Source organism: Orcinus orca, chromosome 11 (assembly GCF_937001465.1).
Source record: "Orcinus orca chromosome 11, mOrcOrc1.1, whole genome shotgun sequence".
Classification (NCBI taxonomy): domain Eukaryota; kingdom Metazoa; phylum Chordata; class Mammalia; order Artiodactyla; family Delphinidae; genus Orcinus; species Orcinus orca.
In genome coordinates, this window is record NC_064569.1 from 77,900,059 (window position 1) to 77,916,815 (window position 16,757).

Genomic DNA, 16,757 nt, shown 5'->3' on the forward strand with positions numbered 1-16,757 from the left:
AAACAGTCGGCTTAATGACTGGGACTTGAAAAGAAATATATTCATTTTGTAAAGTTCCCTTATAACCAGCCATGCGTTGGTTGGTTTGTTTTTTAGCTTTTGATTTTTTTCTTATTGAGATTATATTCACATAGCATAAAATTCATCATTTTAACAATTGTAAAGCATGCAATTCAGTGGTTTTTAGAATATCCAAAAAATTGTGCAATCATTGCCATCACCTAATTCCAGAGAATTTCCATCACCCCAAAAAGAAAACTTGTGCCCATTAAGCAGTCACTCCCCATTCCTCCCTGAGCTCCAACTCCTGGCAACCACTAACCTACTTTGTCTTTATGGATTTGCTTTTTCTGGACATTTCATAGAAAAGGAATAATACAATATGTGGCCTTTTGTGTCTGGCTTCTCTCACTTAGCATACTGTTTTCAAGGTTCATTTACGTTGTAGCATGTATCAGTACTGCATTCCTTTTTATGGTTGGATAATACTCCATTGTATGGATATACCACAGTTTGTTTATTCATTCATCAGTTGATGGACACTGGGTTGTTTCCACTTTTTGGCTCCTATGAATAATGCTGCTATGAACATTCATGTAAAAGGTTTTGTGTAGACATATGTTTTCAATTCACTTGGGCAGATACTGAGGAGTAGAATCGCTGGATCATATAATAACTCTATGTTAAACTTTTTGAGGACCTGCCATACAGCAGCAGCACCATTTTACATTCCTGCCAGCAATGTATGAGGGTTCCAATTTCTCTACATCCTCATTAACACTTGTTATTATCTGTCTTTTTGGTTATAGTCGTTCTAGTGGATGTGAAGCAGTATCTCATTGTGGTTTTGATTTGCATTTCCCTAATGCCTACGAATGTCAAGCATCTTTTCATGGGCTTATTGGACATTTGCATGTCTTCTTTGGAAAAATACCTATTTAAACCTTTGCCCATTTTTAAATTGGGTTCTTTTCTTAGCATTATGTGGATAAATGTGACATAAAGAGAATAAATTTTGGAATTAGATACATGGGGTTTCCAATCCCTGCTCTCAATAATCTTGGGTAAATTCCTTAATAACAAGACATAGTTTCCTACCTATAAAATAAGGATAATAATACTGGCTCCATGTATTTGAGGATTAAAAGAGAAAATATATGTAGATGTGTGACACAATCAAGAACAGTCATTATTATTGATATTTTTAACATTATTATCTGAAATGAATCTCTTATTTTTTCAATGCCATTGATTAATTCATTCATATATTGACTGGGGATTTTTTGAACCCACTATATGCTAGACATTGTGACTATCCCAGTGTCTGCCATTAAAAAATCAGATAGTTTAGCAGATAGGGAAAGCTGGATATGTAAGCAAATAACAGAGTGAAGTAAATATTTTAATCGTGATAAGTACAGTGGACTCTTGGAGGTCTGAGGAATGATTGAGGCTTTGTGTCAAGGCCACTAATAACCTACTTGCTTGATAAAATAGACTGTCATTCTTTGCTTTGCATGTTAGTGAAGTTAGATGCCTAAGTGTAATTCTCTTTTTATTACATATGAGAATTGAATTAAATTACAAATGAGAATTAGAAGATAAATATACTACAATTATGACCTTTAGCCTCTATTCAGCATATGGAAATACTACAATTCCATGTTTCCTTTAATTTTAATGCCTACTAGGGGCTTATCTGGGAAACAATGAAACCATTGCCCTTCAGGAATTCTGAGAGCTGACTGAGCCAGCTAACTTACATGCCTGGTACTGGTGCCCTTAGAGATGCAAAAATTGAAGGACAAAGACACTTGATCAGTGTTTACTTTTACAAATTTCATAATTGTTTGTATATATAACATATTTAATAGTAGGAAAAAGTAATCATTTTTCCATTTCCATATACAATATACTGTAGTTTTTGAAACCATAATTTTCTCTGCTTTTTCTATCTAAAGAGCTCGAGAGTTAAAAAAGTATCAGAATTCCATATGATTAAAAAAATCTTATTAAGAAGTAACAAATACCATACTACTTCTGTATCCCCACACATGTACTATTTTATTCCATTAAATATTTACATTGCTAAGATGACTCTAGCTCCAATTCTAGCATTAAGGTTTTGAATGCCAAGATTAAGAGACCTTGTCTTCCTCACTATTTGAAATGGCTGTGAGGTTCCTCCATCTTGTGGGATAATTATTATATATATCTATATACTTGTCTGTATGTATGTGTGTGTGTGTATTTTAACCTTTAACTAAAATTCGCCTCATAAGAGGGAACAGGACTTAAATTACAACTTATCTTCTACTGAATGTAATTGTTTTAAGACAAATTGAAGTACATTTCCAGCTCTTACAAAATTGGCAAGACACAAATGAAATACCACAGAGATATGAGACCTGGGGTTGTGAACCAGAAGTCAGATAATCTGTAACCTCAGCTTTTCTCTTTCCATGTAGCTTCACCCTCCACTCACTCCATTATCTTAGCAATTAAACAGGGAGACTAGGCTTTCCAGATCCAGAGATCTGACTCTAGGCTCCCAGCTATCCACAGGATGGACACCCAAATGCTACTGGACTGAAAAGGAAATATTCGTAAGAAAATCGGCAAAGTGAGATATGCCTTGAATATCTGAGGGGTATTTTACAGTAGGAAAAATGTCAAATTTAAGTTGTTGTTTCCCAATCTATAGAACTAGCAGCTTAAACCTGTTAAAGAAACTCATTTTTATATCCTTACAGTGCCCAAATTTTGACCTAAAAATACATGTGATTCACTTTCTGTAAAGCATGTTCATGAAAAGTTGAATGTACAAATATTATACTATTTGGAGAATCAACCTACTTTCCTATTGGCTTATATTTTACTTTCAGAGATGTCAGCTCTCACACTAACATTTTAGCTTTCTGGTATTTTTTCCTTCAACCTGTGAAGTAGTCAAAAGCCTATAAACAAATACTTAAATGTTCTGGGGGAACCCTTGAAAGGAACCCCACAGGGAATTCCTTTCCTGAGTGCAAAACTTATTTTGTAACGCCTCTAGATTTAAAGTCTTCTGGTTTCCTAATCATCAAATAAAAAGAGTAATCTCAGACAACTTTTGCCATTAGAAGAGAGTGTGTCTTACTGTTTAGAGGGAAAATAAGGCTAGATTCATTTGCAATCTTATAGTCAAAACACTAACAATTTGCAGCCATGAACATGTTTTACTGACTTGCCCTGCTACTAGGAAACACAAGGTAGTAAATGAAGTATAAAGAACACTCTGTACACCTTCTATGTAGTTATTCACTGCCAAGGGACGACTGGCAAAGTTATACTATACTAACGTAGGAATATTGAAAGAAGAACTCTGAGACCTTGAAATGAATTGAGAATAGTCTCACACTAACTGCATCAAGCTGACAGCTTCTCTTTTGTTAATATTAGGAATACAACATTGCACGCCCCTTGGTGATAGGATTACCCATTCCTCCTGGTCTAATGTGACAAGTGAACTGCTTGGGATTGCTGCTGCCTTTCATTAGCAGTGAAAATGATTTATGGCTAAAGATGGAAGTAAAGAATGGTAGATCCAGAAATCCCTCTTCCTAATAAAACCAAAGATACTGATCAAAGATGATTCATACCCCCCAAAAGATAGTCACTTCTGAATTATTTCCTTTGTAGATTTTCCAAACTTATTGCTTTTACTCTTTCTTTTTTCCCTTTGGGCCATTTCAGTAATGAATAGAAGAGAAGAGAGAATCAATGATAATTTCTGGTTCAACAGAAATTAGATAACTTGGATAGATTACCTATTCCTATAAAAATAGTCTTTTTAATGAGAGTTTTTTTCTTGGTACCATATTGGTGGTGGAGGTAGGGTATGGTAGTAAGAACTCTGAATGTGAGAAATTGCTCTCTATCACTGTGACTACAAGCAGGTAAATTAATCTATCTGTACCTCAGTTCCCCTTATCTGCAGAATAGAAACAAAAATGCTTATCTTCTAGGATTGTAGTAAGGATCAAGTGAAATAATGCATGGGAAAGGGCTTTATAAAATATAAAACAAGGAAACTTTGGTTGTGGGACTAGTGTTTGCTCTCTTGTGTCCTCACTTCCCTCTTTGCTCAGTTTATTTTTTATTTATTTTTTGGCTGGGCCACACAGACTCATGCCCTCGGCAGTGAAAGCTAACCACTGGACCACCAGGGAATTCCCTTTGCTCAGTTTAGATTCCATGATCCATGATGATAATCAATCGCTTGAGCCCACCCCTACCACACTTGCCCTCCTGTGCTTTCTCCCCTCTTTTTTACTCTGTTCTTGGCATAATATCAAGTATAGATTAAGTACAGATTAAGTTTTTAACAACACACAGCAAAAAGAGAATGGGTGGTGAATTTAACCTGAGCTCTACTTTTTATTAACTTTTGGGAAATCAGTTAGCATTCCCAAGCCTCAGGCCTCAGTCCCTCATCTATGAAAGAAAGTGATGATGATACTTCATGCAGTTGTTGTGAAGATTAAATTCAATAACATTTGTAACATGACAGCACAAGACCTGGCACACTATAAGCATTTAAAAAGCTGTAACTATTATCAGCAGTATTTATAATCCATGATAATTATTTTTTCTCTGCTGAGAAGAACCGACACTAATTTATAGATGTTCATTTCCAAATATACATGCATGTTTGCTCTATGAAAATATTTTAAAATTCTGATTTAATATTCTCATTTAATAACTTTACTGATTGTTTTTAAACCCTCTGCTCTTTTCCTTAATACCTTGAAGAGCCAAGAGCTTTCTAATTATTATTGTCCATTTGGCTTATTCACAGTACAATAAAGAATTTTTAAAAAGAAAACTATGGTCTTAAATCTGTCCTGAATTTATAAAACATGACATATAAGTTGTGCAAATATAATACATGAATAAATGTATTCAGATTCAGATGAGAAAAATTTTTGTAATGAAACTTTATGAATGATTCTGAAACTTGCCTTACACAGCTAGGTAGGCTAAGTAATATTTTCCTCAAAACCCACATTATGGTTCCATAGGTTTTAATGTTTTCTTTTAGATTTAGAACACATTAGTCAAAATGTTGACACTCTTTTATCATGAGTTTCTGGTTACAAAAGAAAAATCCACTTTAACCTTAGTGTAACTCAAGGCATTTAAACAATTCTCCACGGCATTCTATGGCCTCTTGTTATCCAATGAATGATATTTTAGTAAAACAATGAAACGTTCCATGTTCCTTCTTATTACCATCCATCATCCAACAGCTGTAAAATCACCAGCTGCTGGGAAAAAGAGAACTACATCAGTTCTCCCCAGCTGCAAGGAGAAAAAGCTTGAGATCTCCTCTTCACATAATTTCTGGGATCCCAGCAGGCTGGAATCAAAGTACAGTTTTCCTTGACACAAAAACTCTAGCCTTGTAAACATGTCAAAAAGCACATACACTATGATTTATTCCTGTCGCTACTGGGGAGAAAGTGTCTGTGAGAAATGTGGTAGAAAAGGCTGAGATAATATAAGATAACAGCAGCAATGTAGATAGAGGCTACCATACGCCAGGCACTGGCTATCATATTTTTAAGCCTCACAATAACTATATAAGGTAGACATTGTTCTCATTTTCTTAGGGAACTGAGGTTCAGTGAGACATCAATTTAGTAAATGCTGTGGGGAGTCAAATCCAGATCTATTTGACTCCAATGCTAGGGTCTTAAACACTGTGCTGTTCTGCCTTCCAGTGACATGAACAGATAAGGAAATACTGAACTGGTGAAGGCTAGATGGAATGGATTGGGAAGAAGGGGAAACATGGAAAAGGTGGTACTACTTTAAAAGACACAGGAGGAGTGTTTAAAGGTAAATGAGGTTGCGAACTGGTACCCCACTTCATGCCTTTTCCTACCCCCCTCTTCCAAAGAAGGAAAATGGCCCTAAAATCTTATGTAGCTTAAGAAACAGACTAAGTATCATTTCCATTAACTTCCCTAGTTCTCTGTCATTAGCCATCAAAAATTCTAGCCCGTAAAACCAGATTTCATTAACTAATTGCTCATCCTCACAACATTGGCTGCAGGGGATTTGGCATAGTCTATAAAGCAGCAGCTCTCAAACTTTAGCAAGCACTGGAATCACCTGAGGGCTTGTTAAACACAGATTCCTGAGCCCCATTTTTAGAATTTCTGATTCAGTAGGACTGGATATATATTTGCAATTATAACAAGTTCTGAGGTAATCCTGATGCTGCTGGTGCAGAGACCACACGTTGAGAATGACTGATATAAAGAAAAACTGTGCTAAAGAAAGTCAGATTTATACACACATACCTATGACAAGCTGACTAGTAAAAGAATGCTCTCTTAAGAGGCTACCTTCTGTTCTGCAGGCACAATTTATGAATCTGGTTATTTACAGCTGCATATGTATAATGAATGGTGTTCACAGATACACAAATATGGGAGGACAATTGACCTTATGACCATGCTCTTAATAAAGCAAAAGACTATGCGTTTAATGTGCAGTTTGCTCAGCTAAGCAATCATAGGGATAAGAATATCACATTCAAACCAGGCAACTATGTCCAAATTTAATACCAGCTCTTTATAATCGAGAAGAAATATATACATGAAAATAAAATGCACCTAAGCTTAGGGATGGGAAAAATCTGAAACCAGAACCATTCACATTTCCAGTCATAAGCCTCTGCTGGTCCAATTGCTTATGGCTTTTTTTTTTTTTTTTTTTTTTTAAAGAGAGTTCTTCTGGAACCAGATCCCTGCAAGCCATCATGGCCTTGGCCACTTACCTGTTTCTAACCCCTTACCTGGCCCTAGCTCCACGTGTGACTTGGTCTTGCCTGGTTTTGGTACATGCTATAGTTACAGCACGGGGGGCTACCAGCATTGTTGCAGAAGTTGAAATCAGTACATAAGCTGGGGAGTAGGATGTCACAAGATGAGTATTATTTTAAGAAGATATGGCTTCCAATTTCAAAGGAGCCTGAGATGAGTAAGGAAATGAGGTTTCCATCCCATAGGGTCTTCTAGGATGGAGACTTCTCATTCTAATATCCTTTTGAAATGGAAAAAACCACTTACTATACAATCCCCTTTTCGTGGTTATCCAGATCCTCTTTTTAGGTTGATAATTATCTATTTGGGTGGCGGGGGGCAGGGTCTACAGTAACTTTAGTGTGGCAGAGAAACCAAGCTGCAATAAGTCTACATGATTAGAGCAGATGAAGGTTACCTTTCCAAAGGGTAAAGCCTAAGCCTGGCTGGCAGCACACAAAGATTAACACCAAAGCCCAGGGAATTCTCTTGTCTGGTACAACACTGCATTGGCCTATTCATGATATGAAATGAGTGACTGCACAACCACGTTGAATGAAAGTATGAGGTCCGACTGGCCAGAGGCAACATCCCGACAGGAGATAATCACTGAAGAGGTTGCTGAAATAAAGTGCAGTTACCTACTCTCCACTACTCCTTGCTGAGAGAGGTGAGGGTATGGGATGAGCAGTAAATGATGTTCTTCATCCTTCAAGTAAGTAAATCCTGATAGGATGGGGTTGATGGTCAATCAAGTAGTAGAACAGGATGAAAATCTAGGCTAGTTCTAGATCTTTCTAAGGAAAAGAACAGCAGTGATAAGGGAAAAGAGAGGAACATTAAAAATGCCTGCAAGTATTAAAAAGGAGAGCCTTCTTTCTTTTCACTTATGTAAGACAGGAGACGGCATCTTTTCTTTTTCTTGTGGCAGTGGCAGCAGACTTGCTGGTTTTCACAGAACACGATTTCTGTAATATGGTCTGTTGACAAGGCTCCTCAACCACTGGAGAACAAACAGGCTGACCGTTAATGTCAGAGCTAGGTCTTCTCACGAAGCCTTGGACAGGGGCTATTTCACACGCTGGATCCACAGAGGAACCCCCGACACTGCAGGGCGCTTCAGTTCAAGCTTCTGAAATATTACAATGGAGTGATTGGCAGGTTTTGGGGGGCTCTTACTTCCTTACACATGTAAATTCTTACAGAAAAGCTGGAAATATAAGTATGGGGAAAATTTTGTTTAGAGCCACAAAGTTCCAGAGACCAGCCACGGATGTTTCTGCCCCATTTCACTACATGTTCTTTTCTGAGAAACACATTGCTGAGTGTTAAGCACTGTGGCTGAAAAAAATGATTCACCCTCCCTCATCCTCCGTGTGAATCTCACAACTGCAGAGGCTGAAGACAGGAAGGTTGTCTCTGTTCCCTCTCATCAGGGAACTCACTTGGTGACCTGGTGGATGTCATGAGCAAGGTAGCCCAGTTGTCTGTGTCCCCTGCCACAGAGATGTGGCTGACCTTTGTCATGTAGATGGAGAATTCCTTGGTCAGCCACTCCACCTGTTCAGGCATTAGCCCTGTGAAATAAAACATGCCACTTTGGTTAGCGATGTTGCTGCCCATTGTGGGAGAAGCCCTCTTTCTTGAGGCTGGAGACAAGCTGAATCCGAATCTAATGACACAGTTGGCCATGCCTTTCACTTCTTGCAACCGTTGTTTTTGCAAATCCAGGCTGGTCACAATGGTTAAGGCAGTCAGGGCTCCATTGAGAATACATGGGATGGATCGAGATCTTCAAATGTGACTCCACCCTTTTGGCTTCATCAGCATCTTTGTAGGACCACAGTGAAGGCTCCCACATGCTCACCATGTAAGCCCGTGTTCTTGGCATAGGATCGGCAGAGACAAACACTAATGCCCTCTTGAATGAAGTGGTGCACAGCCCAGACATCCATGTTACCATCACCACTGTCCAAGCCTTGGTAGGCTGGCAGATGATTGTAGAGAACAGTTGTATTTTAAGACTTTTGCCATCAGCAGACCAGGTCAGAGAGGTGTACTGGGTGGCTCTGCTTTGCTGCTGGTACTGATAACTTCTTGCTTCAGTTCATTTACAGTGACCTTGCCCTCCAAGTCCCAGAGCTGGGTGTTGGGGCCCGTGGTGGCACAGAGCCAGCAGTGGTTGAGGCTGAAGCACAGGGAATTGATGATGTCCCCACCATCTGGCATATAAAGGTGCTTGCTTTTATTGAGGTGCCACAGCATGACCTGGCCACCCTTGCCTTCAGAAGCACAGAGGGATCCATCTGGAGAGACAGTCACAGTGTTCAGGTGGCCCGGGGGGCTGATACGGTTGGATTTCAGTTTGCAGTATTCCAGGTTCCATACGTTGGCCAGCTTGTCCCGGGCACAGGAGATGATGATGGGATTGCTGCTATCGGGTGAGAAGCAAATGCAAGATACCCACTCCCAGTGGCTCTCACCCTGGACAGTCTATTTGCATATACCCAGAGTGAATAATAAAAACTTCCAGAATTTTCTCTTCAGCCTAAGAAAGTGTTGCTAACTCTTTGAAAGTTTACATTCAGAGGATTTACTTTAAAAAAAAAAAAAAGAAACCACTGCTTTTTTTTTTTTTTTTTTTTTTGGGCCATGTGGCATGCAGGATCTTATTTCCCCAACCAGGGATCGAAACCATGCCCCCTGCAGTGGACGCATGGAGTCTTAACCACTGGACTACCAGGGAAGTCTCAAAACTATTGCTTTTAAACCATACTCATGAATGCTTTATAAGGCTCTTGAGAACTCTGGTAATTTAGTTTGGTTGACCAGAGCCATTCAGGTTGTCTCATAGGTCATGAGACAAATCAGATATGGCCTATTCTGGGCCATGTTTTGGGGGCCTCTAAGCTTGTATCTGTCCTTTTGCTCAGGACTCTACCCTGAAATAATCCTATAAGGCTTGGATTACAAAGATAGTTGAGGAAACAAAAGGCCAGTGTCATGGTCCATTTGGGCTGCTAGAACAAAGTTCCATAGACTGGGCGGATGATAAATAACAGAAATGTATTTCTCACAGTTTTGGAGGCTAGAAGTCTGAGATCAGGGTGTCAGCATGGTCAGGTACTGGTAAAAGCATTCTTCCAGGTTGTAGACTGCAGACTTCTCACTGTGTCCTCACATGGCAGAAACAGAGTTAGCTAGCTGTCTGGCCTCTTCTTTTAAGAGCACTGATCCCATTCACGAGGGCTCCCCTCTCATGACCTAATTACTTCCCAAAGGCTCCACCTCCATATACCATCGCATTGGGATTAGGGTCTCAACATACAAATTTGGGGGCGGGGACAAAAACATTCAGAACATTGCAGCCAGCCGGCTCTCCTTCGCTAATGCACTTAAATATAATGGCAGAAATTTATTAGCATCTTACCTCATGCAAATTTTCCTGTTTCAGTCTAGTTGGTTGACATGTATCTAGAATATCTAGGTTATTTTCTATTTGAATAATACCTGAACCCAGTTAACTTAGGTATAACAAATTATCCCATCCTTTATTTGAAACAATATTGGTTCAAAAGTCCATTAATGAGTAGAAACTAGTAGATGTTTGTTGAATGAGTATTGCACTCCCTTCAACTTGGAAGCCCCAGCTTCACTTCTAGAAGTAACAGCATTGTTTCTATTTTTGTAACTTCCTGGCTACTGTCCTAGTCATTTCAGTTACCCCAATGCTATTCTGCACCCCAGCAACTCAGCCCAGCTAACACAGACTGTCCTGCTGGCTAACTGGTTCATGGTCCCTCACGGCTGTACCTATATCAGGGCTGGGAGAAAGAAGACAAATGTGTAAGTCTACTCTTTAGGTAATGAAGTAAGGATATTCTGAGGCCTTTTAAGTTTTATTTATTTATTTTTGGTTTGGTTTGATTAGAAATATCAGAGCAAAACATAAAAAGAAAGAATTAGAGTGCTCTCCTACTTGCCTAATCCTCATTCACAGCTCTGGATGCATCCCAACAAGGTACTTGCTGTCTGAGCCACTCTGTATCTTTTCTGGAAGAAGATGAGGTGAAGACAATGACAGTAATTTTCATCATCTCCCTATTCCTATGTTGCTATCATTCAACCAAACACCTACTGAACACCTTCTTCTGGCTCAGGTAATACACTCGGTCCTGAGGATATGAAGATCACACAGTCCCTGTCCTCAGGAAGTTTGTGATCTCCTGGGAGATGCAAACAAGTAAAAGTTCAGAGGAAAGCGCAGTGAGAAGTGTGAGCCTAGAGGAGAGAGCATTTAAGTCTGCCTTAGGGTGAGAGGCTACTCTTTACAGAGGAAAATTACTCTTCATTCTACTGGCTGGCCAGCAAAAGATACTGGGCATTAAATTGAAGTTCTTATTTTTTACACTCTAAAATCTCCTTAACAATGGCACGCATTTACTGTCAAAGCTGGTTTCCATGTGATAATGCCACAAATATGATTATGCCAACCTCTTCTACTGCTCGCCTTACACTTTATATCTGGAAGTCATGGTACTAAAAACTGGCATGGATGTTTTCCAAGGAATCTGGTTATCATACTTGACTATTTATAATTCTAAAATGGAAGATTAAAAAACAAGTTAATAGGCACTTTATAGGATGGGCATGGAGTCAGAGAAGTGAATCAGCAGAGGAAGAAAGAAGAAGAACCATGTAAGCACAGACGCACTCTAAGGGAACTTAGACTACCAAATGATTTTTTTTCGTAAGTGAGGACTTGTTTTACATACCACGTGGAATGCTCCAGGGGCCTTGACAGGTCTGAAGCCATCAACAGGTATACACTGATCAGCGTGGCCATTACAGAAGCAGCTGCCCTTGACAATGAAATCATAGATTGCATAGTGCGTAAAATGTTGAGGCTTTGCATTCAGGTTGTTTCTCTGACAGGGACAAGACTGTCGTTTTAGCAGCTGCACACGGAGGTTGGTGATCTTTAGCTGCTCCTGCACTTTGGCACTGTAAGGGTTCTCCACATCATACGGTGGTGACAAAGCTCTGAAAATAACCTGTAAAGAAAAAGAAAATGCTGTGCATATATAGGACTGTGTGCAAACCCTGAACTATTTGCCCCGTGTAGTACTGGTTTGATTTATACCTTTTATTATCTGCAAGTGATAAGATAACAAGAGGTTTTCAGACCTTGATCACCCCTGGGGAAGAGCTGCCCTGTTATTCTAAGGAACAGATGTGCTGCCTGTTGGGATGCAGAAGTATAAATTGAGTAATCAGCAGAAATCTGACTCTTGGGTTGAAGGCAGCCATACAAAGATCTTGGGGGAAGAGCATTCTGGGCAGAAGGAACAGCCAGTTTGAAGGCCTTGAAGTGGAATCAAGCTTGGCTTATCCAAGGAAGAACAAGACCAGTGTGACTAGAGTTCAGGGGACAAGGGGGCAGTGGAGAGGAGGACAGAGGCCACGTATGACAGATCATGAATAGAGAGCCCTTTATAGGCCGTGGTGGAGTTATCCTAACTGTAGTGGGAAGCCACTGGAAGGTAATAGGCAGAGAAGTGATGTGATCTGATTTGCATTTTTAAAAAAGGTAACTCTCTCTTGCTTCTGCGAGGAGAATGGATTATAAAGGGTAAAGGATAGAAGCAGGAAGACCAGTTAGGAAGTGACTGCAAAATAAAGATCCAGGCACTTATATTTCTAAATGAGGTATGACCCTTTCAAAGACTCATCAGTTATTAATTGGGACCACTTTCGCTATGAGTATTTTTGATTCTCCTTTTCTGGATCTGCCTTGCAACTTGTGGCATATATTTGGAATATTTTTACTGGAAGTAAATATACAACCCTTTGAGGGTGGATTTGATTTCTAAAATTAGTCAGAAGTCACTTGAATCCAAGGCAGTGAGTAATGTACCTGATCAAGTTAGTTAACAGCACTTTTGGTTAAATGCAAGGTGTAACTAAGTAATGAGACTTTTTATTGTGCAGGTTATAGACAGACTCTACAGGCAACTTAAGGCTTTAGTTCTGAGGAGGAAACCAGAGGGAGGAAGGCTCAGAAGGGACAGACTTTGGACATGTCTGTGAGTCTATACATTATACAGGGGCAATAAAATGGGCCTTGGGGTGGGGTGGTGCAAATTCTCTAGTGGACCTGTTACTTTGGAGGAGTAGAGGTTAATGGAAAGGGAAATCACTGCCCATGGAAACCAATGAATATAAATATAATGTAACATAAAGCATTATTATAAGGAGGGCAACACTGTTACACCTCATTATGCAGTTAAAAAAAAACACCTCAATCAATCTTGTTGATTTATATAGTAAGAAATACAAAGCTCCTCTGAAAAATTCTTAAGCATCTCTTGACTTCTTAAAAATATGTCAAAAAAACCCTATTTACAAAAAAACAGAAATATTTTGATAACCACATAACGGTCGTCCCTTGGTATTCGTGGGGGATCGGTTCCAGGCCCCCCTGGATATCAAATTTTGCGAATGCTCAAGTCCCTTAGTTGGCCCTACATATCTGCAGATGTGGAGCCTGTGGATACAGAGGGCTGACTGTAGTATGAAAGTAAAGTAATTATTAAAAAGTAAGCTTTGGATAAACTCCCATTTAGAGAGAATGTACCTAAAAGTAACTTTCCAGAAAAAAAATTTTTTTCTTTAAGGAATACTTTGGATAGAAAAATTTCATTTTATAAATTGCTTTTGCACGGAAAGTATAAAAAGGCAAGAATCTACTCTGTAGGATCACATCTCCAGGTCTATTGGTACAGAACTGTCCTCAATGAAATATAACTTAAGGGAAGGTGATAATCAGCACTAGGCCTCCTATAGCCAATTCTCCATCCAGCAGCCAGAGTGATTCTCTATTAACAGAAATTGGACCATGTCCTTGCTTAGATCTACACGCACCTAAAGACCTCCCATGTCGCTCAGAATAAAATACGAAGTCCTTATAATGGCCCTGCTTTATTTTTTTTCTTAGTGCTATTACCACCTGCACATTTTAGTTGTAGTTGCTTAATGTTTTACTGTCTTCCTCGTCTAGAATGTAAACTTGATTTTTTTTGGGCCACGTGGCATGCAGAATCTTAGTTCCCAGACCACGGATAGAACCGGTGCCCCCTGCAATGGAAGCACACTTTTAACCACTGCACCACCAGGGAAGTCCCAAGAATGTAAACTTCTTGAGCGGAGTCACTGGTGTATCCCAGGACAGTGCCTGGCACAGAATAGGTATTCAATAAATTTTTGGTAAATGAATTGATTAACTATAACATTGTTCTTGGCACTCAAATAATAGGTGAGAATTTCAAATAACTTCCTTTTACAGGGTCCTAAACAGATTGACACACTGAATTCATGTCATAGCACCAGAAGGGGACAGGTGAGAAGTTGTATTAAAGCAATAGTTACCAATAATGAATTACTAACCAGTATCTGCATATGTAGCTAATTTTGAACTTGCAAAACTTAAAAAAGTTGTATCTTAAACAATATTCTGCACCATTTATTCACATGGAAAGTGGTAGAAAGCAACATAGTATGGAATAAAATTTTCCAATAAACAATGTCACCTATTTGAAAGTCAATATAGAATTAATGTCTTTTTCTTTTAACAACAGCCTAAATCAGAACATGATTTCATATTTTGAATCATTAAAAAAAATTTTTAAAAAGCATTGAATCCATTGTGAGCTTTACATGGGGTTTATTTTCCATATGATTCCCAAACACTGGCATTATGTTAGACATTTGTGACGCACTCTTGCTCTAAATAAGATCAGTGATGTGGCTGCCTCCCAATTTATCAAGCACAGTGGTGCAAGGACATGGAAAAAGGTAACCAGTGCTAACTAAATAAGTATTCCACTGAAAAGTCTATTGCATGCTACACTGTCACCCACCCATCCTTTTCCTGAACATTGGTGGCAACTGTTTGCTGTCTCTGCTCCTGGCACATATTTACCCTAGTTCCCTCTGTCTCCCTCCCCGTGAGAATTGTTCAGCACATGCAGGACTACAGGAAGATCTGTCAAGGTTTGTAGGAACTTAGAAGCTCTTTTGCTTCCTGGACCCAGACTGTGGAAGCTGAATGGCGGCTCTGTGCTTGGTGTGCATGACACCACAGTTGGCACGCTGATATCAGCAGGGAACGGACATCATGACCCCTGAGGCTGCGTGCTGGAAAGGAGACAGCGGAGTGCCACAGACACAAAAGTGGATGGGAATTTAAACCATGAAATCTTTTTTCCAGAAAGGAGACGCCTTAATCTGATACCCTGGGAAATGGATCTACCCTGTGTCAGGAAACAAAGAGTGTGCCAATCCAGATGCTTCAAACTTCTGGCAGGTCGCCTTTTGGGTCCCACCCAGTTTTTCTTCAAATATCCCCAGAAGAAGCCTGTATGGCACTACTTAAATGAAGGAAGAAAAAGTGTAGAAGCCCTCCATATAATATCAGCCTCTTCTGTTTTTGTCCCCATCAGGAACTGGATGTACCTATGGGCCCATCACTGTTCCTCTGCCTGTGATTGCTTCTGAAGATGCACTCCTAACAAGACATAGTCACAAAGCCAGAGGGGGATTAGGATCAAGCCCACTTTGATGTTTCCAGCTTGTTAGTGCCATTGGCCAGGATTTCATGATCTTATTTTTTTAACTAAGAAATTTGATTATGTTTTAGTGATTAATACTATGCTCATTACAGAAAAATCTGTCACTCAAAATGTAGAAGACATTAAAAAGTACAATTCAATCCATCCTAAAGGCAACCAGGGATACCAGCTTGATAATATTTTTCCATCTGAACTTCTATATGTATAAATACAGAATATAATGTAAAGAACTTTGTTTCAACTTAGCAACACTTTGTGAATATTCTTCCAAATCGTTAAAAATAACTCTACATACATCAGTAGTTCTCAAAGTGTGGCCCCCAGACTAATATCATCAGTATCAACCTGGAAACTTGTTAGATATGTAAATTCTTGGGCCCTACATCAGATTGACAAATCAAAAATTCTGGAGATGGGGCCCAGAAATCTGTGCTTCAACAAGCCTTCCAAGTGATTCTGATGCACAATAAATTTTGAGAAACACTGCTACATAACTTAAAACCTGTAGAATTCCATTGTGTGGATATGACATAGTTTATTCAGCCAGACTGCTACTGTTAGTCATCTAAGTTGTTTCCAACTTTTCAGTATAACATTACAATGTACAGTCTTGTAGCTAGAATATGGAAGTTTATAATAATATCCTGACACATTTCCAAACGAGAAAATCAAGAGTTAAAGGAATGCATAGTTGTTTTTTTTTTTAATTTTTTTAAAAAAATTAATTAATTTATTTTTTGGCTGTGTTGGGTCTTCGTTTCTGTGCGAGGGCTTTCTCTAGTTGCGGCAAGCGGGGGCCACTCTTCATCACAGTGCACGGGCCCCTCACTATCGCGGCCTCTCTTGTTGCGGAGCACAGGCTCCAGAGGCACAGGCTCAGTAGTTGTGGCTCACGGGCCTAGTTGCTCCGTGGCATGTGGGATCTTCCCAGACCAGGGCTCGAACCCGTGTCCCCTGCATTGGCAGGCAGATTCTCAACGACTGCACCACCAGGGAAGCCCCGGAATGCATAGTTTTAAAAGCTATCTGAGTTTCTTGAATGAATCATGGACCCTTTCCTACATAATCTTTGGAATCTTCACATTTCTCTGGTCTTGCCTCACTTCTCTAATCCTGGAATCCCTCAAACTTTGCCTAAGGATCTGGAATCTTGGCTTAGGTTCTGCCACTTCTTATGCCCCACTAAAACAAAGAGATCTTTAAGAAGTTCTGAACTGGTTAGAATCACCTATATGTTCTTTCTTTTCTGGAATACTTACAAAAAACTCTCAAT

The 16,757-nt window shown here is 39.4% G+C and overlaps 1 protein-coding gene and 1 pseudogene across 3 annotated transcripts in view; both read right to left on the bottom strand.

Annotated features, from left to right (window-relative positions):
- The window catches only part of NTN4 (netrin 4), a 110,352-nt gene that overhangs the window by 60,173 nt on the left and 33,422 nt on the right, over positions 1 to 16,757 (bottom strand). For 2 of the 3 annotated variants that reach the window (XM_004269526.3, XM_012532902.3), the window contains exon 3: positions 11,630 to 11,908. The exons of the other annotated variant lie outside the window; for it this stretch is intronic. In XM_004269526.3, the coding sequence (XP_004269574.1) occupies positions 11,630 to 11,908 (279 nt within the window). The remainder of the gene's footprint in view (positions 1 to 11,629; positions 11,909 to 16,757) is intronic. 3 annotated transcript variants of the gene reach the window in all.
- Positions 8,527 to 10,155, bottom strand: LOC105747979 (receptor of activated protein C kinase 1-like; annotated as a pseudogene).